Below are 21735 nucleotides of genomic sequence, written 5' to 3'. Positions count from 1 at the left end.
TCGACCGAGTCCAACAGGCTGCTGTTCAACATCGACGTTGCGAGTTGTAATATCGCTGTAGAGATGTGAACACTTGGGTTCACTCGACTTGGTACCCAAGTCAAGAAATATTACTGGCTCTGAATCCCAAGTAAAGTCAAATGAAGGCCAACGCTGGCTTGTGTTGATTCAAGTCAAGTGAGCTCCAACCCAAGTTCCAATTTACAATATGCTGTTACGTTATGCAGACCACTTGTAAGAAAATTTACTTGTAAACTGGCAATTCAGCACTCGTGTTGCGGTGATGGCAAAGACCTCTCGAGTGGATCGAGTCGACTCGCTCAGAATCCGAAGCGCGGTCAAGTTTGTCTGACCAGGTCACAAGTGACGTGGAGTTGAACTCACACTCCAACTTTCACCTCATTACTTGGCAGGCTACTGAGGCTAGTCAGGCTACCAGTGAAGATGAAATTCGGCTTACATTCCGACCCGACCAGCTACGCGAAGTCCAGGACGTGCGGCACACAACTTCCGAGTCTACGCGACGCAGCACAGCAATAATATCGAGGTTGGCATGGAAACGAAATAGTATTAGTCGGAAGCGAGATGACGTTTGCTGCGAATCTGGTCTGCTCCGTGCAGCTGACATGTGCCACAGTGGTCTTATTTATATACACGGTTAATGGAAGCGCTGAGCTGGTTAATTTCTAGGAGTGGTGGGCAAGGGTGAATTTCGAAGCCGAGGACTAACTATTTTTGAAGAGGGCACAGCGATACGTGAAAATAAGTTAATCCGATCCGACGTACTCGGATTGGAAGCGAAGAGACATTGGCGGGAGACTCGGCTCCAAGGTGCCCAAGAATGCGGCAAGGGCCCAGCCGAGTCCGAGTGACCCGAGAGAAAGTGGAGTGACCCTAACCTCACCGTCGTTGCATTTGCAGCTGTATCTGTAGCGATGGTGCGACAATTGTGTGACTTTGACGAACTCTGATTTTATATTTTACTGGGACACTTTCGCTCGTCTGCACTTCCGACAGCAGCCCATTTGTTGTTGCCCTTGGATAGTCCATTAGTAAGAGCAATAGCAATGGACATCGTCCTCGAAACAGCCGACACATTCCTCTTCGATCACATCTATGCGAAACTGTTCCCAGTTCCGCAAGCAGTGACATCGCTGCTCCGGGCCTCTGACCCGTCAGTTGAGCTTCTCCTGTCGCTATCAAAGAATCTCTCGCTATCTTACATTCCCTCCGAACCATATGAGTACACGGTCGTGTCTGCGCCGACCACGGCGTACTTGTCGATGATTCCACGCACAAACATCGTCAGGCAGTCAATCTCGCTCTTTCTCATCACCTGGATTTTTGGTGTGTTGCTATACTTCCTCTTCGCGTCGCTCTCGTACTTCCTAATTTTCGATAAGCGCACGACGAACCATCCCAAGTACTTGAAGAATCAGATGCGCATGGAAATCCAGCAGGCGCTTAGTTCTCTTCCTTTGATGTCGCTCTACACCGTGCCATGGTTCGTGGCCGAGATACGCGGGTACTCGCAGATGTATTGGGACCCTAACAAGTACGGCAAGGCATATATGTTCTTGCAGTACCCGCTCTTCATTGCTTTCACCGACTTTGGCATCTACCTTATCCACCGCGGATTGCATCACCCGATCGCGTATAAGCGCCTCCACAAGCCTCATCACAAATGGATCGTGCCAACACCGTTCGCGTCCCACGCGTTCCACCCCATGGACGGTTACCTGCAGTCGCTACCGTATCACATCTTTCCATTTGTACTCCCGCTGCATAAATTGTCGTACTTGATCCTGTTCACATTCATCAATATCTGGACGATCCTCATCCACGATGGCGAGTATATGACCAACAACCCTGCCGTCAATGGCGCGGCATGCCATACCGTTCATCATTTGTACTTTAACTACAACTACGGCCAATTCACGACGTTGTGGGATCGTATCGGTGGGTCGTATCGTACGCCCGAGAAATCGCTGTTCGATCATCAAGCGAAGATGAGCAAAGAGACGTGGAAGAAGCAGGCGAGCGAGATGGAAAAAATTGTCAAGGAGGTAGAACACGAAGACAACAGACAGTATCTGCACGATGACGCTGTCGAGGAGAAGAAGGAGAAGTAAATCATGTTTTTTTTTGTGTAATTTTAAATTTCCGATATTTTTTGTGTCATGGAGTATTGTTGGTTGGGGTTCAAAGATATTGGCTTTGGTATCATTTTGCAGTTCGCATTATTAACTAGACAGTATACAATCGATTGGGCCATGACTTTTTGCTATTTATTTCGGCGCATATCTAGAGAGAGTGGCTACCGCGAATTCTTGGAAAAAGGACGGGTATGTGGATGCGTTTATACATACAAAAACTTTGCACGCCACGACAATTATGTTGTCCATGTTTAATAGATATTTTCCCTTATTTTAATATAGACCATCGTTACACAACATCCGCCCATCTCAACGTTGAAGATCTACATGCAATGATTAATATGTCAACGACAGTTCCAAAATCCGGGCAAGATCCTCCCGCTTCTGGTCATCTTCCTTCTGAAAATTCGGGGCCAGCATTAACACTCTCGCCTGTGGTAACGTCCCCTCGACCAGGGCGGGAATATCCTCCATCGTGAACCCAAGATGGGAAATACCCCGCGGCTGGTCCCCAAGCTTGACCAAAAACTCAGCGACCGCATCGCCTAAAATTTCGCCCGCACTTTCCGCCTTCGCATTCGAAATGTCCACACCGAACACTTCTGCGGCAGCGAGATGCCGGTCGGGATTTGTAGGTCCAGTAAATCTGAATACTTGCGGCGCTGTGACTGCGACGGAAACGCCGTGCGGGATGATCGGGTGGTCGACTTCGTATCCCGCATGTTTGTACCCTCTGTTCATGCCAGAGATTGGATAGGACAATCCGTGACATAAATGCACTCCCGCATTGCCGAAACCTACGCCGGCGAGTGTGGCGGCCAAGAGCATCTTTTCTTGCGCTTCAGCGTCGTCCGGGTTATGGACAGATCGTGGTAGGTACTTTACTGTCAGCTTCAAAGCTTCGAAAGAGAATATATCAGAAATCGGATTCGCGCCTTGGTACGCGGGCCTGAGGATAGGATTCGTGGGTCGAGGAACACGCTCCGAATATGGGATTGCGGTCCAAGATTCCAGAGAATGGCAGAGCACGTCGAGCCCGGATGAGGATTTGACTTGCGATGGCATCGAACGTGTGTTCAGCGGGTCCACGATGCCGAGGAGGGGCTTGAGCGCTCTGTGTGCAATGCCTGTTTTCGCTTTGTGCGACACTAGATCGACTGGTCTCATCAGAATCCTATTCAAAACCAGTACTAAAAGAACTTACAGATAGCGGTTCCAGTTGTCTCCGATCCAGTGCCAGCAGTAGTAGGCACAGCAATCAACGGCTTCAGTTGCTTATCAACTGGCCGTCCCTTTCCTATAGGCGCGTTCACAAATTCTAAGAATTCAGCGTCGGGGTAGGCCTCGTATAGACTCGCGATTTTGCACGTGTCCATTACTGATCCCCCGCCGACCGCGAGGTACGCTTCTGGTGCGACTTTTTTGGCCCATGCTATTGCGTCCTTGACCCTACGGCACTATTAGCAAATGAGCTGAGAAAGAGAAACCCAACTGTTGTAGTGCAAGGAATAACGACATACGCCGGGTCCTTTGGTTCCACGCGTACTTTAGAGTAGATTTCGTACTGGATTCCTTCGGATTCCAATGCTGCAATCGCATTCTTCATCGGTGTAAGATTCAAAATCTAACTTCCATCAATACGTGGACCGAGAAGAAAAGTTTCGAACTCAAATAGTACGCACATTGTTATCAGTAAAAACAGCAACCTTCTTAACCCCCAAATTCTTAAAATCCATGCCGACTTCCATCGTAACACCGTTGCCGTATCGGATATTACTAGCAGCCATTTCAAATGCATACTCTTTCTCCACCGATGCAGCGACAGCTAGTTTGCGTGCCGCTGACAGCGAGGCGGTCAGAGTTGGAGTCGGATGGGTGCAGGCGTGGCAGGGGCATGTTGCGGATTGGTTCTGGAGCGTTCGGAGAAGGGATGTCGCTCTTGAGCGCAGCGTCGGCGCGGGTACTGTCAGCATTTGGCAAAACAGACTAAAGCACTATGAGCATGGGTTGTTAAAGATCGCGAGAAATGCAGCGCCATTGCATTGAAAGATAGTAAGTTGCTATCTAAGTAACCTAGCGAGGCGTTGCGAAAGTCCGGCTGACCCCGCATCGTATCTGAGCCGCACGTTGGAACCACAAAACATGAACCAACGATTTGGCAGTTTTGGTTTTGTGCGGGACCGCCGAATCTTTGGGCCCATTCGCTGGGCGACCGTAATTTGTCATACTCTATGACGCATTAAATTATCTTAACCATGCCTACAAATATCCGGTGTATATAGGGACGACTTGAAGACGAGTGAAGGTTTCAGAGTGTCAAAACAAGGGGGAAAAGGAAGCGTAATCGCGTTGCACTTCCGCCTTATTTATCACACTTCACAACATTTTTCATATTCTGGGCGGCAGAATACAGAGCTCGCTTAGAATGCGCCTCACATCATTGTGCTTGTTGCGCAGCAACTGTCGTGGCTGAAGAACCATAGTAGAACCGACTCACGTGCATTGACATGCAAACACGATAAGCTCGCTCGGCCCAATAATGGACTCTCGCACGTCACAGGACAAGTAGAATAGACGAGGCCTATCACGACAACAGCAGGAACAACTTGAATATTACACTACCATCACATATCACTTACATACTACAAATTGATAAACCATTGAATCATTGGAATGGGCTTTTTGACTGATCACCCCTACACGGCCATCACGGTCACAATTGACCGGCTTGTGACTGACCAATTCGAGGAAGACGACGTCGCCGGTATCTTTGATCTCATTGAAACTATCCGGCTATCTCCATCAGGGTGAGTCCCACCTGATGCGATTTGATGTGTTGCTGGTGACGTAGCGACGCAGTACTGATGTTGCTGTTACATAGGCCGACTGAAGCTGCACGTGCGATTCGAAAGAAATTGAAGTACGGCAGCGTGCATAACCAGTTACGAGCTCTAACCGTACGTTGTCTCTGTTCACAATCTAGACTCGACAGACTAATGATTTAGATTCTGGACTCTCTAATCGAAAATGGCGGGAAAAGGTTCCAAAGTATGTCCTTCCGATATCGTTTGCTTGTCGGATGTGCTAACTGGATAGCTCAATTCGCGGATGAACCACTCCTCGAACGCATGCGGATTCTCGCAACGGACCACTTAACAGATCCCGACGTTAAAAAGAAAATCAGTGGATTATTTGTCCAATGGGCCGCTGCCTATAAAGACACTGCCGGTATGACTCAAATAGCCCAGTTATATAAACAACTTCCACAACGGAAACGCGCGCCGCCGAAGAAGCAGCCGTTCGTGGATCCAGATGAGGACATGGAGGATGACCATGAGCATGAACGAGAGACGCTGGCGTCGCCGCCGCCGAAACCAAGTCGGTCAGGGGAGGGCAATCGGAGGCGGAGTCCAGAAGAGATTAGAGCTGATCGGGCGCGAGAAAAACAGCTTGAAGAGGAGCAGCGCGAGTTGGCACGCGAAAGAGAAGGCCGAGAGTCGCTTGCGTCTGGATCAGGGTCAGCGTCTGTGTCGCGGTCAGGGTCGCTCAGTCGAGCAGACGATGAATCAAAATCGCGACCAAAAAAAGTGAAGCAATTTGATCTGGCAAAGGAGAAGCCGATGTTATTGCAAACGCTGGCAGAAGCAGGCACGGCGGCCACTAACCTGTCAAACTCGCTCAAACTAATAAACCGAGAACGAGAACTGGCGACAGACAATATTAAAGCCACCGAGAATTTCAATCGATGTCGACAACTCCGCCGCATGGTGCTACGGTATATCCAACACATTGAGTCAGAGGACTACATAGGCGCTTTGATCCATGCGAACGAGGAGCTCGTTGCTGCGTTACAACTTTACGACAATATGAGCCACCCTATAGAACACGACTCGGATTCGGAGGACTACGACAGTGAGTCCGAATCCGAATCCGACTCGGGTGCTGCACCGAGAAGGACAAAGTCTCCAGAAGCTGGCCGTCGCTCGGTCTCGGTTACGTCCCCCCGCAAAGCGTCGACGAGTCATCGCAGGACTCCATCTGTTGGGCACGACGCACCACCGAAACCAGTGCGTCCGACGGCGGAATCGCTTGCGCATAAACGAAAGCCGCCGCCAATTCCGGTCAAGAACCCGATGTTGCAGGAGTTCAAGGCAAAGATGGTGATCAGCAAACCCGAGAGCGAGGAAGACGACAATCCGTTTGGCGACTCGAATAAGATCGAAACTCCGAGCACTGAAACGTTCCAGATGACGTGGAAAGATATTTAGTATCTTGTATGACTCATATGACTGTCGTTTTTCTATATCATCATATATTTTTTGCTAATTTTTGTATTCGTAATGCAATTTTATTTCGTCAGCAATGAATGTACACCAAACTCCAAACCGAGAGCATGCAATCACTCGAAACTAAACCCTTTTAATTCCTGGCACAGAGTGCTTGCCATGGCGCTAGCTCTTGCATATAGCAATCCCACGGGTGCGCCCCGTTCGCCTACCAGAGCAAGTAATATATGACTGGAGACTGCCTTCACAACGATCGTCGATTCCTAATTGGCTAGTCTTTAGTCCAATTCACCAATCATATTTACAAAAGATATTTACCTCATTTTCTACAGCGATCCACGATATAGTGGGATCCACTGCGTCGTCGAATAAATCTCCTGAAGTAACGGCACGAGTATAACTCCGCCAGGCATTGGCCGCAAAAGAAGCGTATACCCTTGGTTTCGGCGACAAATCGGATAAGTGTATCGCGCCGTTTGCAAGCGATCCCACTATCGCTCCCGGACTTCCAATATTAGTCGTTCCGCCTCCGCCTCCCTCGGAGCCGGCTGATGTGGATAATTGCGAGACAGAACGGGAGAGAGCGAGAGAGTATGATGTCGAGTAGTTTGCGTTTAGAGAGGACGCGGCGAGGAGGCTTCCTGTGCCTGTTAACAGGATCGCCATGACGATTTTAGGAGTGTGTGGTGGTGGCAGTTTCGCTGTGTCGGCGAGCTGTTCTTGTGCTTGTGCTTGTTCTGAGAGGGAGTGTGGAGTATCGGGAAATGAGGACGGGGTGAATGTGTCGATTGGTGGTGCGAGGGGAGTGAGCGATTGTGAGAGGAGTGCTGTTAATCGTCGTGATTTCAGCATTGTATTTATTTACCGATTCTTGATATCGAAATAGAAGTGATGATGTGGTCGGGGGCGGTCGAACAATGCATAGAAGCCATCTGAGCCAGCGTCTGCCCATCACGCCGAGTTTATTTTGTCACGAGAGCATGGCCTAAATTTCTAGTCTGCTAATGCAGCAACAATTCAAAGCAATTCTTGTAACAATAACTGTGCCATTCCATGCTAAATAAATTTCTTTATTTGGAATATAAACCAATTTAATTGATTGATCATGATTTTTGCCGCGGATGGAGCTATCTGTCAAGTAAATCGGCTAAAGTGATGATCAATTTGGTGCTTCATCCATTAGTGACTATTTATTAGCCGAAATAATGACCGCTCGAATGCGATATAGACTACTATTACTAACTCAAGACTACGAATTACATCCCAACGGTAGTTCAATGATCCGCACTACTTTCAGAGCCACACAATCACCTGATTCTAGCAAGAATCGACGATATGGAATTCTACGAATGTCAGCTGCATCAGTTGGCAGATCCATTCACAAGTTCGAACAAAAAGCACATCCTGACGGCTCCGATCCCGTCAAGTCTATTCCAAGCTGCCACGCTGCGATGCGCACTAATACACAGGTGGCCCACTCAGAATCGATATCCAGCCTGCAACGATAGGAAGCAACTCTAGCTAGCTGCATTTTCGAGTGAACGCTCGGAGGCATTGGAACGATGGTTCTGCTGTTGGTTGCATCACGTAGTTCTAATACTGGCAGCAATCCTAGTGTCAGTGATCAGCAGACTAACTATGGCGGCTCCATCTCAAGTGCGTCGACGTCATGATTCCGTTCGTGATATTGTGGGCTTATTGCATTTTGCGTGCTCGGAAAGCGGAGAACGCACGACATTTTGTTATGATTCCAGAAATAACAAAATGCCGGAAAATTAACACAGCATGTGCCTATCTCTGACGTCACCGAATGGATGCGCCAAACAGATAGACTATAATTTGTTTTAGATAGGATATTCATTAGATTTCGATCTTATTAGGCAGTAGCATCGTTAATTGTGTAGGAAATAGCGGAATAATGTTATTGATACAGAAGGGAAGCTATCATCATATTTGATCAGGATGCAAAAATTAATTCAATGGTGATTGGGCGGGATAACTAATATCGCCACAACATGCTTCTTCATTTGGCGATAACTAAACCGATTATGGCTTGGATTATGCGCGCTAGCATTGTCGTCCCTCCAGTATGGAGTTCAAATTAAACTAAGTCTTTATAAAACTATGGAACTTCCACGCTGCTGCGATCTGACTTAATGTTCGGGTCGCAATTTGTCCGCACCTGCTCAAAATTCATCCAGTCTACGAGTACAATCTTTTCGAGGCGACAACAATTTGCTGTAAACCGGCTCTACAATCGCAGATTCCTAGCACAATTCGCAAAAATGACAGATCCGTCGACATATAAGTTTAATCACACTATGTATGTTCTACATTACTAGCCCTTATTTCTAAACCTAGTTGATAGGATATGTCCTGATACGAAATAGGCTCCGTGTGAAGGACCCAAAGGCGTCTTTGGAGTTCTACCAGGACAAACTCGGCATGAAACTTATCCGGACTTTGGATTTCCCCGAGGCCAAGTTCTCGCTTTACTTTCTTGCCTATGATGGCGAGAATGCGTTGAATTCCGGCAAGGAGTGGACTGACCGGTACGCGGAACTACCAATTGATTGAATTAATATGCTTGGGAATTGTGCTGACCTGGTCAGAGAGGGTGTGTTGGAGCTCACTCATAATTACGGTACTGAAAGCGATCCAGAGTACAAGGTCAACAACGGCAACGCGGACCCGTATCGCGGATTCGGACATATTTGTGTCTCTGTCGACAACATCGATCTTGTGTGTGATAAGCTAATTAGCTCTGGCGTTAAGTTCCAGAAGAAGCTTACCGATGGCCGACGTATGTTTTCGACCGCGTTATCTGCTATGCACGAGATTCGGATGGCTGATTTGAACACAGAGAAGGACATTGCGTTCGCACTTGACCCTGATGGATATTGGGTTGAGCTTATTTGGAGCCGTACTCCGAAGGTCGAGAACGTGACCGACCAATCCGCGTACAGACTTAACCACACCATGGTATTAACCACCGGCGGAGAAGAGGCGACCGTTTCTATTGCCCTAGTTTACATATGCTAAAAGCGTCATTCTAGATCCGCGTGAACGACCCCGAGAAGTCGCTCAAGTTCTATCAGGACGTCCTCGGCATGAAGCTTCTCCGAACTGCTGAACACGAGGCGGCGAAGTTCACGCTCTACTTCCTCGGTTACAACAACGACCCCAACTTCGTGATCAACTCCGGCGTCGGCGTGCACAATTTCGAAGGCGTGCTCGAGTTGACGTGGAATTGGGGCACGGAGAAGGATGCTGAGTTCAAAGGATACCACAATGGCAATGACCAGCCACAGGGTTTCGGACATATTTGTGTGTCAGTCGATGATCTCGATGCGGCATGCGAGCGGTTTGAGAAATTGGGCGTTAATTGGAAGAAGAGACTCACGGACGGTCGTATGAAGAATGTCGCCTTTATTTTGGATGAGGATAACTACTGGGTCGAGGTCATCCAGAATGAGGCTATCAAGAAGAACGCCAACTGGTAATCTATGTGGGGGATGGAAGTTTTATGATGGTATCAAAATTTGGATTTAATACATAATATATGACCAAAATCGCAGCTGAATAATGAGTGAGTGGTTGTATCGCGATGCTGCCAAAAGTGCGTCGTTGGTCGTCTCAACGCCGGAAACCTGTGTGTCGAACATCAAAGCACACGCCTTTCGTGTTTCCATGCAAGCTGTTTACTGGTCGTAGCTGTTCCTGTTGGCCCGATAAATCTGCATTGGATGACAGGGTCCATGATATTAGACTACGTAAGCCGCAATGCAAGGATGTGCATACATATTTAGCTTGGATGGAACTGGCCTACTACACTAATAAAACGTAGTAACGGCATTCTTATTATTATCACGTCATAATACTTAATCAGTTTGAGTATCAGCAGTTAGGAGGTACACCAATATCAAATTCAGGGGCGTCCAGAGTTCAAATCGCACCATACCCATGGTCACAGAATTGCCCCATTTGCAACCTTATCTGACTCATTCCTGGATTCTGGCTACAGCTTGAGTTTACATGCGAACCTACACACGGCAAACTGCACACGCGCTCGGAACTGTAAAGGCCCGCCGAACTGGAAATATAGGCATTATCGAGACTTCAAGTTGCTAGAGTACACGCCGACGTTTGTGCTGCCATAGCGAAAAACATTCAACAAACCGCGGACACGGAGTGCAAATGGTCAACGGCACCTCTGCGCTCTTCGCGGACTCGGGCGCGAAGGGATGGCCGCTTTCAAGGATTGCCACGCCTTCACTAGATGACGACGGTATGTATTTTGTGAGAAGTGTCTAGCTTGCGGAGGCTGATAATGTGCAGGATCATATGACACTGACGCGAAGGTGCCGTTAAGTGAATATATCCCGAGTATAGTCCACAGATGGCAGCAGTCAAATTCGATACTGTCATTAGCTGCGTCGGATAGATACATATTTGCTGGAACTGGCGGGAACGAAATCCAAGTATGCATATATGTGTATTTTGCGACAAGAGTTGTGGTTCTGACGTCACGATCTGGCGTAGGTATTTGGTACAGAGACATATCAGCAGGTTGGCACTTTGACTGGCCATGGTGGAAGTGTTTTGTGTCTCTATGTCTCAACCCGCAAGTCACTACTCTTTTCTGGGGGCAGCGATTCAATTCTGAAAGTGAGTAAACATCAACTTTGAAAGGATGAATCTTAACAGGATACTTATAGGTGTGGGACACGGACTCCCTGAAAGAATTATACACAATATACTCAGTATCTGATATTGGCGACATTTTCGCTGTTCTGTACAGCGAAATGCTGGAAACAGTATTTTTCGGGTCTCAAAATGCCTCAATTCAATGGTGTAACATGACAACAATTGACCGGCACACCTCGCTAGACAAATCTGGCTTGCCATCGAACCGATTCAGCAAGTTTTTCAATTCATCTGGGCCTGGAGGTAAGAGCAGTCCGATGCCAAAGGAAACTATGCTTGCTGTGCCGCAAACGTTGATAGAGTTACCGTATCATAATGTCGTTCCTTATGCTCATTTTGGGTACGTTTATTGTATGCTGATTTATCAACCACCGGTGCACACGCCATTAGGCATTGCTGAAGAGTATATTTTGTCTGGCGGCGGTGATGGAAATGTAAATTTGTGGGCAATGAGGAATGGCACATTTGTGTGTCTGCGGAAGTTGTCTAATAGCACTAGCGTGTTGTGTATGACTGTTATGGATACATTTTTGTACTGTGGTCTGACGGATGGTGTGATCAACATCTGGGACCTCGATGCATTTCAGCTGATAAAGTCCGTACAAGCACACAAAGAAGACGTTCTTTCTATAGCATCGTTTGGTAACTGCGTGTTCAGCGGGAGCGCGGGATATGTAAGGAAATGGTCTCGAGATCTGTCGCTTGGAAGTCGGTGGGAATGTCATAACGGACTAATTCTTTCGACAATCGCAGTCGAACGAGATAAGCGAAGAGTGCTAATCACCGGCGGAAATGACGATTCTATCGCACTATGGGACATCACAGATTCGTTTCCAAATTGTCGACCAGATTTGTCTTTTGCAAATGACCAGCTCCTTGCGTCGTTAGCTACATTTGTGTCCTTCCGCACGGTTTCGGGATCTGAAGAGTATCTCGCCGATTGTCGTCGATGCGCAACCTTTCTAAAGTCTCTTCTGAAAAAATTTGGTGCTGCATCGCATTTGATTGTTACGGATAATAATCGGAATCCGATCGTATATGGACGATTTTCTGCTAACGCTTCGGATAAGACTGATACCACGGTTCTATTTTACGGACATTACGACGTGATTGATGCATCCGGCTCTGGTAAATGGGAAACTGAACCACATTCGCTGTCTGGTCTGAACGGATACTTGTATGGCCGCGGTGTGTCGGACAATAAAGGCCCAGTTCTGGCCGCGGTATTCGCGGCTGCGGAGTTGTTCCAAGAAGGAAAGTTGCGTACAAATGTCGTGTTCCTGATCGAAGGCGAGGAAGAATGTGGCTCAATAGGGTTTCAAGCGTCTGTATCCGCAAAGAAAGATCTCATTGGCCATGACATCGATTGGATTCTCGTGTCAAATTCTTACTGGTTAGACGATGAAGTCCCGTGTTTGAACTATGGGTTGCGAGGTGTTATCCATTTAACCGTCGAAGTCAGTAGCGATCGTCCTGATTTGCATTCTGGCGTCGACGGAGGAATCGACCGCGAGCCACTTATGGATTTAACGAAACTGTTGGCCAAATTGACAGATGACGCTGGCAAAGTGCTCGTTCCTGGATTCTACGAGCCCGTGAGACCGATCACTGAGGCAGAGGAACGCTTATACGGGCAGATTGGCCAGAATTCGTCGATTGGGTTGTCCAAAGAATTGTTGATGGCAAAATGGCGCTTGCCGTCATTGACGGTACACGCGATCAATGTATCTGGTCCACCAAATCAGACCATTATTCCTCACAAGGCGACAGCGACAATATCGCTTCGCATCGTGCCGGATCAAGATACCGACGCGGTGAGCGCGACCATTCAACACTGTCTTGTTTCGCAGTTTGCGGCCTTCAAGTCTCGTAATCATTTATCTATCAAGGTTAACCGGCAAGCAGATGCGTGGCTAGGTGATCCGGAGAATGCTGCTTTCAAGACGCTCGCGAATGCCATTAAGGAGGCATGGGGAGTATATCCGCTGTATATTCGCGAAGGAGGAACCATCCCCGCCGTGCGGTTTCTCGAGAAAGAGTTTGACGCTCCGGCAGCGCAGTTGCCATGTGGCCAGGCTAGCGATCACGCCCATTTGGACAATGAACGGTTGCGGGTTCTGAATCTCTACAATGCGAAGAATATTTGGCGGAGAGCGTTCGACGAGTTGCCTAACCGCGCGAAACTTACGAATGGATTGTGAAGAGGCCAGCATGTATTGACTTACAGTTCAGTAGTTGTATATATTCCTGTAACATATGTATATATGTATTATTCCGGAGTTGTTGCATGTATACCAGTGATCAAAACGTTCACTTATTTTATTATACACCTTGCTGTTATACATATATGTACATCTAAATCACAACCCCTTCTTCTCACGATATTTTGAAAAAAGCTCTTGCAACGCTAGCTTTAGTTCCTCTTCTGTCATGTTATTTATTCGCTCGCTCTCCTCAGGCGTAACTGGACGATCTATCCCACCAAACGGAACGTCATCTGGTCCGCTGTTCTTGAAAAACTGGGAAAACGCACTATCAACGTCCTCATCATGCACGTACGGCTCATAGTCACTATTACTCGTACGCGGAGCATCAGTGGACCGCTCATGCAACCACCCTTCCTCATCCTCCTCGACACTGCCGGCCCGCTGCCTCATCTCCTCTATCAACGCGGTCGCAGTCTTCCTATCCCGCTCATCCAGATCTTCTAAAAAGTCCTCATAATTGGTAGATTCAATTTCCGCGTTGGCTTGCATTTGCTCCATGTACTCGTCGATTTCTTCTAAACCCATCGGTCCGGGCGGCCGGAACTCGATCACGTTGTCACGATGGAAGCCGCGATTGCCTTTGGCAATTAGATCACCGGAGATGCGCATCACGTCTTGCAGTGTTGCATTTTCGACATCATCCGAAAATGCCTATCTTGTCAACCGTAATCCATAACAAACTCCACAAATCGACGTACCTGTAGATTATCTACGAAAATATGCCCAGTATTGCAGCCTGGACAAAATATGATAGCTGTCCCCTCATTGTACGCTGCCTGAGATATAAAATGACCCGACCGAGTGTCACAAGTGCGACAGGTAACTCTCACGAAATATACATCGAGGTTACTTGGTATTGTCGCAATCTTGATTTCTTCCTCGGTCGGGTAGTCGGGGTCCTGGCGATTATCGATGACGTCGATGGGGTCGCCGGCTACGTAGTCGTCTTCGTCCAGCCCTAAAGATTTGAGGTCTTCGTCTATTGAGTCGGGGGAGGACTGGCTGCGATCACCGGGCTTGCGACGGGCGCCGGGGAAGATGCTGGCATGCCGGACAAGTAGTTGTGAATATTGGGGAAATTGGACACATCGTCGCGCATTTATGTTGTACGAGACATGATAGGATATGTTCCGAGATTCGATAGCTCTGAGAAGTGTTCGACATGTGTATTGACATCTTCGTAACATGTTTGGCAGCGCTTATTCGAGACCAGTAACAATTGAGAAGATGGAAGCAACAAAAATTAAGATGGTTTGGTGTGATGAGGTCATATAGTTTGGCATTAATCGCCCTAATAATATATGTGCTGTTGTATTTAATCAGGGGTATCCCTTGGGTGGGACGAGTTGTAAGTAGTGCGGGTTTTGTACAAATTGCGGTAATGTACAATAGGTAGGCAAAATGTTGAAATAAGGCTAGCGTCAAGCCGCATGCTTTCTCATCGTCTTAACATTTTTCTCGGTTGATATCAATGCTTTTACGTCAACGCGAGATCGTGATTGGTAACGGAAATATATTGACCCGGCGGTTTAGTTTATTTATTCTCACCTGAAATTATACGCATATATTTTTGAACTAGTGATAGGAGATTGTTATAATGGTAGGTCGGTGAAATTCTCTAGCGACCATCACTGACATAATTAAGGTCCAAAAACAATACCGCCACGCCAGTGGCCTTGGGCACGCGATCATCAACTCCCGCAACAATGCCCGTCGAATCCAGCGAGCCGGTCCGGATGGTGCAGATCTATATCACGAGCCGCGGCAGCCAAACTGGATGCGCTTGCAATCAGTCACGCAGGAGCGCGATCTCGATGAATTCTTGTCAACGGCCGAGCTTGCTGGTACAGATTTCACTGCAACAAAGCTGAACATTAAGATCTTGCACCAGGATCAGCAGAACCAGTATTTGTTGACAGAGGAACAAGAGGTCGAGACGAGTCAGCGGCAACAATCGCATCGTCAGCAGCTTACTGTTCCGAGAAGACCGGGCTGGGACGATACCACTTCTGCTGGAGAACTTGACCGGCGAGAACGCGCCGCGTTCTTAGATTGGCGGCGTGGTCTTGCAGAGTTGGAAGAACGGCATGATTTAATTTTAACTCCATTTGAGCGCAATCTGGAGGTTTGGAGACAGCTGTGGCGCGTAGTCGAACGATCTTCGGTTGTCGTGCAAATTCTCGATGCGCGGAATCCACTATTTTATCGGTCGCGAGACTTAGAAGCATATGTGCGTGAACTCGCTGAGAAAGATGGCAAAGACAAGCGGAACCTGTTACTGATTAACAAAGCTGACATGTTGACCGTGCGCCAGCGAAGGTTGTGGGCGAGATATTTTAAGCGGGAAGGTATTTCATTTGCTTTTTTCTCTGCTGCGATGGCCGGCTTGGAGGATGCTTTTGTGGAACTGAACATTAGGGATGAATTCCGACAGGAGCTTGAGCTGGAGAAGGATTTGGATGATGTCGCGGCGGAAGATATTCATGTCCTTTCAGTTGCCGAACTTGAAGCACTGTTTTTGAAGACTGCGCCGCCCACGGAGAATGAGACAGACAAAACTTACATTGGCTTAGTTGGCTACCCTAATGTCGGAAAGTCGTCTACGATCAACGCTCTTATTGGCGCTAAGAAGGTGTCTGTGTCCGCTACACCTGGAAAGACAAAGCATTTCCAAACAATCCACCTCAGTGATAAGGTTGTTCTCTGCGATTGTCCGGGTCTTGTGTTTCCGAATTTTGCATCCACTAAAGCCGATTTGGTGTGCAATGGTGTCTTACCGATCGATCAACTTAGGGAATATACAGGTCCAGCTGCATTAGTCGCCAAACGCATCCCGAAAGATTATATCGAAAAAGTGTACGGTATTAAGATCCAGATAAGACCCGAAATTGATGGTGGCACTGGAATTCCTACGGCGGATGAGTTGCTCGGTGCGTATGCCGTCGCGAGAGGGTTTATTAGGAGCAGTAAAGGCGGTAGACCAGACGAGTCAAAAGCGGCAAGGGTGATATTGAAGGATTTTGTCAAAGGGAAGTTATTGTACAGTCAGCCGCCGCCGGATGAAGACCCGGTTGAGTTTAATAGGGCGACGTATGTTGTCTAAGTAGATTTGTATATATCGCGTAATGAATTATTGTAATGTTGATGTGATTGTGCAGGTCAATGTCGGTGACCAGATATTTAGAGCTAGAACATTACAAATTCGGGATTACATTTAACTACAGTTATGTGTACTTGGAAAAATGCAGTTGGATTAGGTGGTATTTCGGAGCACGATATGTGCTTGAATAGTATATGCAGTGCACTTTTGAGCTTTAGGAGTCTGCTTACGCTGTCGCAGTCTGTTAATCTATCTGTACAATCAATTGAAGGCATATTATAGGCGAGTCCCTGTAACGTTGGTGCGGAATTCTGAGGGTCGGAAGTCCCACTTCAGAAGGCTGATAATTGCATGGCAAGCCAGTTCTTCCAGGCTTGTTAAATCATGACTAGTCTGTGTGTCTATGTCAATTAATAACCGATGACTGGTTTAAGCAGGATGGGAAAGAAATAAGAGATCGAGACCGTCCAGCATTGGCTGTTAGGCTAGATATTAGGCTAGATATTAGGCTAGATATTAGGCTAGAACTAGCCATGTCTAAGACGTCGACTTGGCCTTGCTGTATAATTTAGTAGGTTGCAATAGAAGTCGCGGTATACGTCAAGTATTTTCTCTATGCTTGACATGATATAACGCCTGTACGCGTATTTCGAACCTCTGTCGGATCGGCAGTGATGATTTATTCAGTGAATGCGCCAATCGTCGGAAGCAAGTCCGGGCCGAGCAAACCTTGTGATATAATTATTCCACATTTTGCAGCTTCATCGCGTGATCAAGGCATTGTTTTATGCTACAGATGGAATGTGATTTAACCAGACTCGGTAAGAGTTTGCATTTTGTCAGTACGGAACGTAACCATATTACTCTGAGCAAGCGAAAAATGCAGTCCAGTACCGGTTTAAGCGACAACAGTCTAGGCCCGACGCCACGACGCCACAAGTTTGAAGTAAACTGATCTGCATGCGCGATTAATCAGATTAACAGTTATCAGATCCGCACTAGCCAGATATGTAAGCTTATAAACAATTCGACTTAGCGATCTTGGCAGGAAAAATCCCTGCGGAACGGCTAACTTGTGACTTGCCGTCTACGTGACTCTTTGCTTCCGAGTGTAACTTTGTAACCGAGTCATCCATACCAGAATTGCTTCGTCGACTACTACAAATTCTCAACCAAGAAAGGTCTAATAGTGATGTGAGAGTTACTGGAAAAGAAAATTTGACATTAGTATTTTCTATATTCAGCTCTTATTCATTGAATATGCATTATTAACTGCTCGATTGTCTGGGTCTGAGAAACTCTAGGCTTCAATGTGGATCACAACTTAAACCGTAGCGAACGGGGCATTGAATAACGTGGCAATTTTAGAGTTAGTATATGTTGGTACACGGAAATATCAGTCGTCAGTCCCACCCCGGCAGTCAGGCCCTTCTTCCGATAGGATGAGACCGTTGCTGGCATTTGACGGGCTCAAGGTATTGATCTACATCATGAGTGTAAGGCTAACTTGACACAGTTGATACTTGAGACTGGGCTGGACCATGCCACATTTTTATGGCAAGAAGGCAGCCCATGAGGTCTAGATCGGAAGACAGACTAGTCTCGGCGCGATTTCGAGTCGCGCCGAGACTTACTGCGGGACGCTATCCGCTTCAGTTTCAAGCTTAGATTACTCGATCGAATCTGATAATTAGTTAAACCTTTTTGGTATCCCACTCGAATAACCTCTCAAGTCCGAATTACAATAGTGAGCTTCATCCATCCTTGGCAATTGCCTCTCCTAGTCGGCCACTACACCGACCTTGTTCCGGATAGAGTCCACATAGATTAAACTTCAGCGCTCGCTTCGGACACCTAACTCTCCTCGAGGTGGTTAGACTTTGAGCTCTAGAACTAGCCACCAAGATTGTCCGCGGGTTTCATTTAATTCATCCTGAAGACTGAAATTTGCACATCTCAAATTGACAGGGAACATGACAGTATCACCTTTGTCAAGGCATGAGTTGAGAGACCTCTAATCAGATCGTCACGCTCGTCTTAAAAAGTCGCAACAGCAGACAGCGAAGGGGCAAGGAAGTTATTTTCGGAGGTGCTGGGATATCAGATGGTGAACTTTATATTTTGATTATCAGATTTTTACTGCTCGACGACCAGTACAAACTGGTCCCGCAAAACCATTAGCGCAAAATTGTGGCGTTGCCAAGCATGAAGCAAATGATACACGAGAACAGGATGTATCACTTATCGAGCTACGTCGTGGCCTCAGTAATTTATCTCTTGGCTACATAGCTAGATTAACTGCAGTCTTCGGTGGTCGAAATGCTGCCGAGCGCAGCAAAACAATTGCTGGGATCTGAAATCTGCTCCTGTAACTTCTTTCTGTCATATAAGAATGGTGGCCCGGTCTGCTAGACACAAGCTTCTTGTTACTCTCCTTAAGTCTGTCTAACCACCAATGAAGTCCGCCACTGGTCCATGTCTCCTGCTACTTCTCACTATCCTTGGTTTCGCCGTCCAAGATGTTCAGGCGGCGAAGCGCAAGTATACTATTCCGTGCATCACGATTTGCTCTTCTTACATGACAGGGTCTTTCAAAACTGCTTCTAAATGCTCAAAGACAGACTATGCTTGTATGTGCACGGATGAAATATTCCCCAAGTCATACGCTATGTGTGTCGACATATGCCGTAAAGAAGGACAAGCATCTGCGTGGAGGTCCCTGGAAGAGACCTGCGAGGCTGCAGGAGTTTCTCTGAAAAGGGCCAAGGCGGAATATCTCGCGCTCACAGAAACTGATTACGTTGATCAGGCAACAATCAGCAGCAAGGATGTCGTCTCAGCTGCGGTTAAGCCTACGAGTTCGATCGTTCTGCAGAATCTTTTGGCCCGAGCGGAGAAAAACCACAACATGAAATGGAGTGAATATTATGGGTATGTTCATTCTAGATAGTGTGGAAGGAGGAACTAACGACACGCAGTAACATTTTAAACGCGTACTGGGGATTTCTCATTCTTTTGGCCTTTGGACGGCTCATTACGCTCCGATTGTATCCCCGTAAGGGCAGTCGACCGTTATCTGTTGTTTCTAAGTTCCGCGAACTTGTGACACTCCCGGCTACATGGGGCGGAAAGCACATTGAGCCTCAGAGATTGGGAAGCATTCCTGTCAATATCATTCCAACTCGATGGCAGAGCATCGTTGTCTTCTTCTTTATTGCCCTCAACGTTGTTTTTCTCTTTGTCGACATGTGGACCGTTCCCAAAAATACAATTTACTATACCGATGCGATCATGAGAACTCGAAACATCGCCGACCGCGCTGCTCTTCTCGGAGTAGCTCTGTTGCCAATTTTGTTCTTGTTTGGCGGCCGGAACAATGTGCTACTGTTCTTCACTGGTTGGTCATTTGAGACATTCAATGTCTTCCACAGATGGATTGGCCGTATGATGTTCATCAATTTCGCAGTTCACGGGTGGTCTTTCACTTACTACTATCGGCATGTTGGTGAATATAAGGGTGAGAGCAACTTTGCATACTGGAAAGAGCAAATTTTGGATGATAGGGACAACTATCTCGGCATTGTGGTATGTACTCACTGTTACTCTCCGGCTTCCAGTTGCTAACTTACTAAAAAGGCTGTTGTTCTCATTGGTATTATTCTTGTTCAGGCTTGCTATGTACTAAGGCATCATTGGTACGAAGTTTTCTTGGTTCTCCATATCGCGACCGTGATATGCTTCTTTGCTACGGCTTGGCATCATGTTAAGCCCCATAACTACTTGGAGTACTTCTACACTTCTGTTGCAATTTGGGGTTTCGACCGTCTCATCCGCATTGGCAGAATTCTGTTAGCAGGCCCCTTTTCAAAGGCAAATATTAGTGTCTGTGGCGACGCAGTTTACGTCTCTGTTAAGCCAGCTGTCCACTTCCAGCCTAAACCAGGCCAATACGCGTTCCTCTATGTCCTCCGCCACAATTTCTGGGAATCTCACCCATTTTCGATTATGGAGACTCGCGATAAGCATTACGTCTTTGTCGCCAAGGCGCACAAAGGCTTGACGAAGAAGATACACAAAAGCGTCACAAAGCAGGACGGCAATGCCGCAGTTAATGTCTGGATTGAGGGCCCATATGGTCACTCCTATCCTATTGCACGATACGAAACGGTTCTTCTTGTTGCTGGAGGTATCGGCATCACAGCTATCATGTCGTACGCTCTTGACCTGAAACGTCGCAACACTCCACAGGACGTCAGACTATACTGGATGGTTCGTGAGCAGGGCTCCCTTAGATGGGTCCAGGACCAACTCCAGGAACTAACAGAGGGCGGTCGTATCGATATTCACATCTATGTCACCGGAGAGACTGAGGACATCAACGAGAAGAATCATTCACAGTCTGAGAGTACATCTATGAGCGACCTGTCCGAGAAGAACAGTGCTGTCGTCTCGAAGCTGCATGCAAAATACAATCAGCGTCCAGATATTCGTTCCGTCATTGGTGATACTGTTCGAACAGCCGATGGCAGTGTTGCAGTAGTGTCATGCGGCCCTGGGTCACTAGCTGACGTGTGCCGCAAGGCGGTCGCCGAGAATGTCGATAAAGGAAAGGGACGTGTCGATTACTTTGAGGACGCATTTTCGTGGGCTTAAGTCATTTGACTGTTTGCTTTGGTTCGGTGTTGGTAAGTTCGGCTTGCTGTATTGTATAATGTTTATAATGATAAATCGTAAACTATATCCGTAATTATTTTCTGTTTTGTCTCGTCAACGGCCAAAATTGTAGGGCTGTCCACGGACGGCGGATAGGAATGTCGAATACATATCCGCCATGTCCCAAGCTGGCAGATAAAATTCCGCTTAACCCGCCATCCGTCATCCGTCTTGACGGATACGTGAATAGCTAATTATGTAAGTAAGTGCTGGGAGTTGCGTTTGAAATTGCTTGGAAGATCCACAATATCGATATCTACGATTGCGTTTCCGAGCCCATAGGCTCATCGCTGGACATTGATTGTTCTCTTTGTACTGTCAACAGTTATATCAAACTATTCCCTAACTTTATATTATCCAAACATTAACGTCCTCATTGTTTCATGTAACAATTGATACTTTTTCTGCCCGGAGCAAAACCTGTTCGACAGTTGCTATTAAGTGTTTGGTGCAGTCGGAGTAGCCTAACACAATTTCAGTTTGCCGGAATTGCTGCCGAGCCATCA

The 21735-nt window shown here is 47.2% G+C and overlaps 9 protein-coding genes across 9 annotated transcripts; 6 read left to right on the top strand and 3 right to left on the bottom strand.

The window, feature by feature from the left end:
• The first annotated feature begins 1009 nt into the window (after positions 1-1009).
• V1513DRAFT_449333 (uncharacterized protein) lies at positions 1010-2453 on the top strand. Its single transcript, XM_066898660.1, has one exon. It carries the CDS (start codon positions 1068-1070, stop codon positions 2130-2132), a length of 1065 nt encoding a protein of 354 aa, XP_066752115.1. The 5' UTR covers positions 1010-1067; the 3' UTR covers positions 2133-2453.
• Positions 2401-4289, bottom strand: V1513DRAFT_449332 (alcohol dehydrogenase). Its single transcript, XM_066898659.1, has 4 exons — positions 3839-4289; positions 3677-3780; positions 3361-3605; positions 2401-3313 (listed from the first exon to the last, which is right to left on the bottom strand). The coding sequence occupies exons 1-4, from the start codon at positions 4127-4129 to the stop codon at positions 2493-2495; spliced, it is 1461 nt and encodes a 486-aa protein (XP_066752114.1). The 5' UTR covers positions 4130-4289; the 3' UTR covers positions 2401-2492.
• Positions 4290-4699: 410 nt separating this feature from the next.
• On the top strand, positions 4700-6521 carry V1513DRAFT_449328 (uncharacterized protein). Its single transcript, XM_066898658.1, has 4 exons — positions 4700-4963; positions 5038-5113; positions 5162-5204; positions 5253-6521. Exons 1-4 carry the CDS (start codon positions 4830-4832, stop codon positions 6422-6424), a joined length of 1425 nt encoding a protein of 474 aa, XP_066752113.1. The 5' UTR covers positions 4700-4829; the 3' UTR covers positions 6425-6521.
• Positions 6490-7470, bottom strand: V1513DRAFT_177931 (uncharacterized protein). The gene is made up of 2 exons (XM_066894279.1): positions 6761-7470; positions 6490-6705 (listed from the first exon to the last, which is right to left on the bottom strand). Exons 1-2 carry the CDS (start codon positions 7292-7294, stop codon positions 6556-6558), a joined length of 684 nt encoding a protein of 227 aa, XP_066752112.1. The 5' UTR covers positions 7295-7470; the 3' UTR covers positions 6490-6555.
• A 1257-nt stretch (positions 7471-8727) lies between these two features.
• V1513DRAFT_382636 (Glyoxalase/Bleomycin resistance protein/Dihydroxybiphenyl dioxygenase) lies at positions 8728-9945 on the top strand (the record flags this gene model as incomplete). Its single annotated transcript, XM_066895114.1, has 5 exons — positions 8728-8765; positions 8833-8994; positions 9055-9245; positions 9306-9424; positions 9499-9945. 5 exons carry the CDS (start codon positions 8728-8730, stop codon positions 9943-9945), a joined length of 957 nt encoding a protein of 318 aa, XP_066752111.1.
• Positions 9946-10449: 504 nt separating this feature from the next.
• On the top strand, positions 10450-13530 carry V1513DRAFT_449318 (uncharacterized protein). Its single transcript, XM_066898657.1, has 4 exons — positions 10450-10730; positions 10781-10923; positions 10985-11110; positions 11161-13530. Exons 1-4 carry the CDS (start codon positions 10640-10642, stop codon positions 13348-13350), a joined length of 2550 nt encoding a protein of 849 aa, XP_066752110.1. The 5' UTR covers positions 10450-10639; the 3' UTR covers positions 13351-13530.
• V1513DRAFT_449315 (DNL zinc finger-domain-containing protein) lies at positions 13459-14629 on the bottom strand. Its single transcript, XM_066898656.1, has 2 exons — positions 14115-14629; positions 13459-14067 (listed from the first exon to the last, which is right to left on the bottom strand). Exons 1-2 carry the CDS (start codon positions 14601-14603, stop codon positions 13510-13512), a joined length of 1047 nt encoding a protein of 348 aa, XP_066752109.1. The 5' UTR covers positions 14604-14629; the 3' UTR covers positions 13459-13509.
• A 246-nt stretch (positions 14630-14875) lies between these two features.
• On the top strand, positions 14876-16852 carry V1513DRAFT_449312 (P-loop containing nucleoside triphosphate hydrolase protein). The gene is made up of 2 exons (XM_066898655.1): positions 14876-15016; positions 15062-16852. Exons 1-2 carry the CDS (start codon positions 15014-15016, stop codon positions 16517-16519), a joined length of 1461 nt encoding a protein of 486 aa, XP_066752108.1. The 5' UTR covers positions 14876-15013; the 3' UTR covers positions 16520-16852.
• A 2119-nt stretch (positions 16853-18971) lies between these two features.
• Positions 18972-21169, top strand: V1513DRAFT_426640 (ferric reductase NAD binding domain-containing protein; the record flags this gene model as incomplete). Its single annotated transcript, XM_066896179.1, has 3 exons — positions 18972-19447; positions 19495-20101; positions 20153-21169. 3 exons carry the CDS (start codon positions 18972-18974, stop codon positions 21167-21169), a joined length of 2100 nt encoding a protein of 699 aa, XP_066752107.1.
• Positions 21170-21735: the final 566 nt, after the last annotated feature.

This window comes from Lipomyces chichibuensis (assembly GCF_038497645.1).
Source record: "Lipomyces chichibuensis strain CBS 12929 unplaced genomic scaffold V1513scaffold_30, whole genome shotgun sequence".
In the NCBI taxonomy this organism is placed as follows: Eukaryota; Fungi; Ascomycota; class Lipomycetes; order Lipomycetales; family Lipomycetaceae; genus Lipomyces; species Lipomyces chichibuensis.
Note: the sequence above shows the minus strand (reverse complement) of the source record. Positions and strands in the feature narration are given on the sequence as shown.

What these genes read in the sequence shown, in the direction of transcription:
- V1513DRAFT_449333 (XM_066898660.1), top strand. Translation starts at nt 1,068, where the DNA reads ATGGACATCGTCCTCGAAACAGCCGACACATTCCTCTTCGATCACATC.
- V1513DRAFT_449332 (XM_066898659.1), bottom strand. Translation starts at nt 4,129, where the DNA reads ATGCTGACAGTACCCGCGCCGACGCTGCGCTCAAGAGCGACATCCCTT. An exon ending in CTGTTTTTACTGATAACAAT is followed by an intron (nt 3,781 to 3,838) that starts GTGCGTACTATT and finishes GATGGAAGTTAG; the next exon opens with ATTTTGAATCTTACACCGAT. An exon ending in GTGGAACCAAAGGACCCGGC is followed by an intron (nt 3,606 to 3,676) that starts GTATGTCGTTAT and finishes ATAGTGCCGTAG; the next exon opens with GGTCAAGGACGCAATAGCAT.
- V1513DRAFT_449328 (XM_066898658.1), top strand. Translation starts at nt 4,830, where the DNA reads ATGGGCTTTTTGACTGATCACCCCTACACGGCCATCACGGTCACAATT. An exon ending in ATCCGGCTATCTCCATCAGG is followed by an intron (nt 4,964 to 5,037) that starts GTGAGTCCCACC and finishes GCTGTTACATAG; the next exon opens with GCCGACTGAAGCTGCACGTG. An exon ending in TGGCGGGAAAAGGTTCCAAA is followed by an intron (nt 5,205 to 5,252) that starts GTATGTCCTTCC and finishes CTAACTGGATAG; the next exon opens with CTCAATTCGCGGATGAACCA.
- V1513DRAFT_177931 (XM_066894279.1), bottom strand. Translation starts at nt 7,294, where the DNA reads ATGCTGAAATCACGACGATTAACAGCACTCCTCTCACAATCGCTCACT. An exon ending in GGATCGCTGTAGAAAATGAG is followed by an intron (nt 6,706 to 6,760) that starts GTAAATATCTTT and finishes CTAGCCAATTAG; the next exon opens with GAATCGACGATCGTTGTGAA.
- V1513DRAFT_449318 (XM_066898657.1), top strand. Translation starts at nt 10,640, where the DNA reads ATGGTCAACGGCACCTCTGCGCTCTTCGCGGACTCGGGCGCGAAGGGA. An exon ending in GCCTTCACTAGATGACGACG is followed by an intron (nt 10,731 to 10,780) that starts GTATGTATTTTG and finishes GATAATGTGCAG; the next exon opens with GATCATATGACACTGACGCG. An exon ending in CTGGCGGGAACGAAATCCAA is followed by an intron (nt 10,924 to 10,984) that starts GTATGCATATAT and finishes GATCTGGCGTAG; the next exon opens with GTATTTGGTACAGAGACATA.
- V1513DRAFT_449315 (XM_066898656.1), bottom strand. Translation starts at nt 14,603, where the DNA reads ATGTTACGAAGATGTCAATACACATGTCGAACACTTCTCAGAGCTATC. An exon ending in TTTTCGTAGATAATCTACAG is followed by an intron (nt 14,068 to 14,114) that starts GTACGTCGATTT and finishes TTGACAAGATAG; the next exon opens with GCATTTTCGGATGATGTCGA.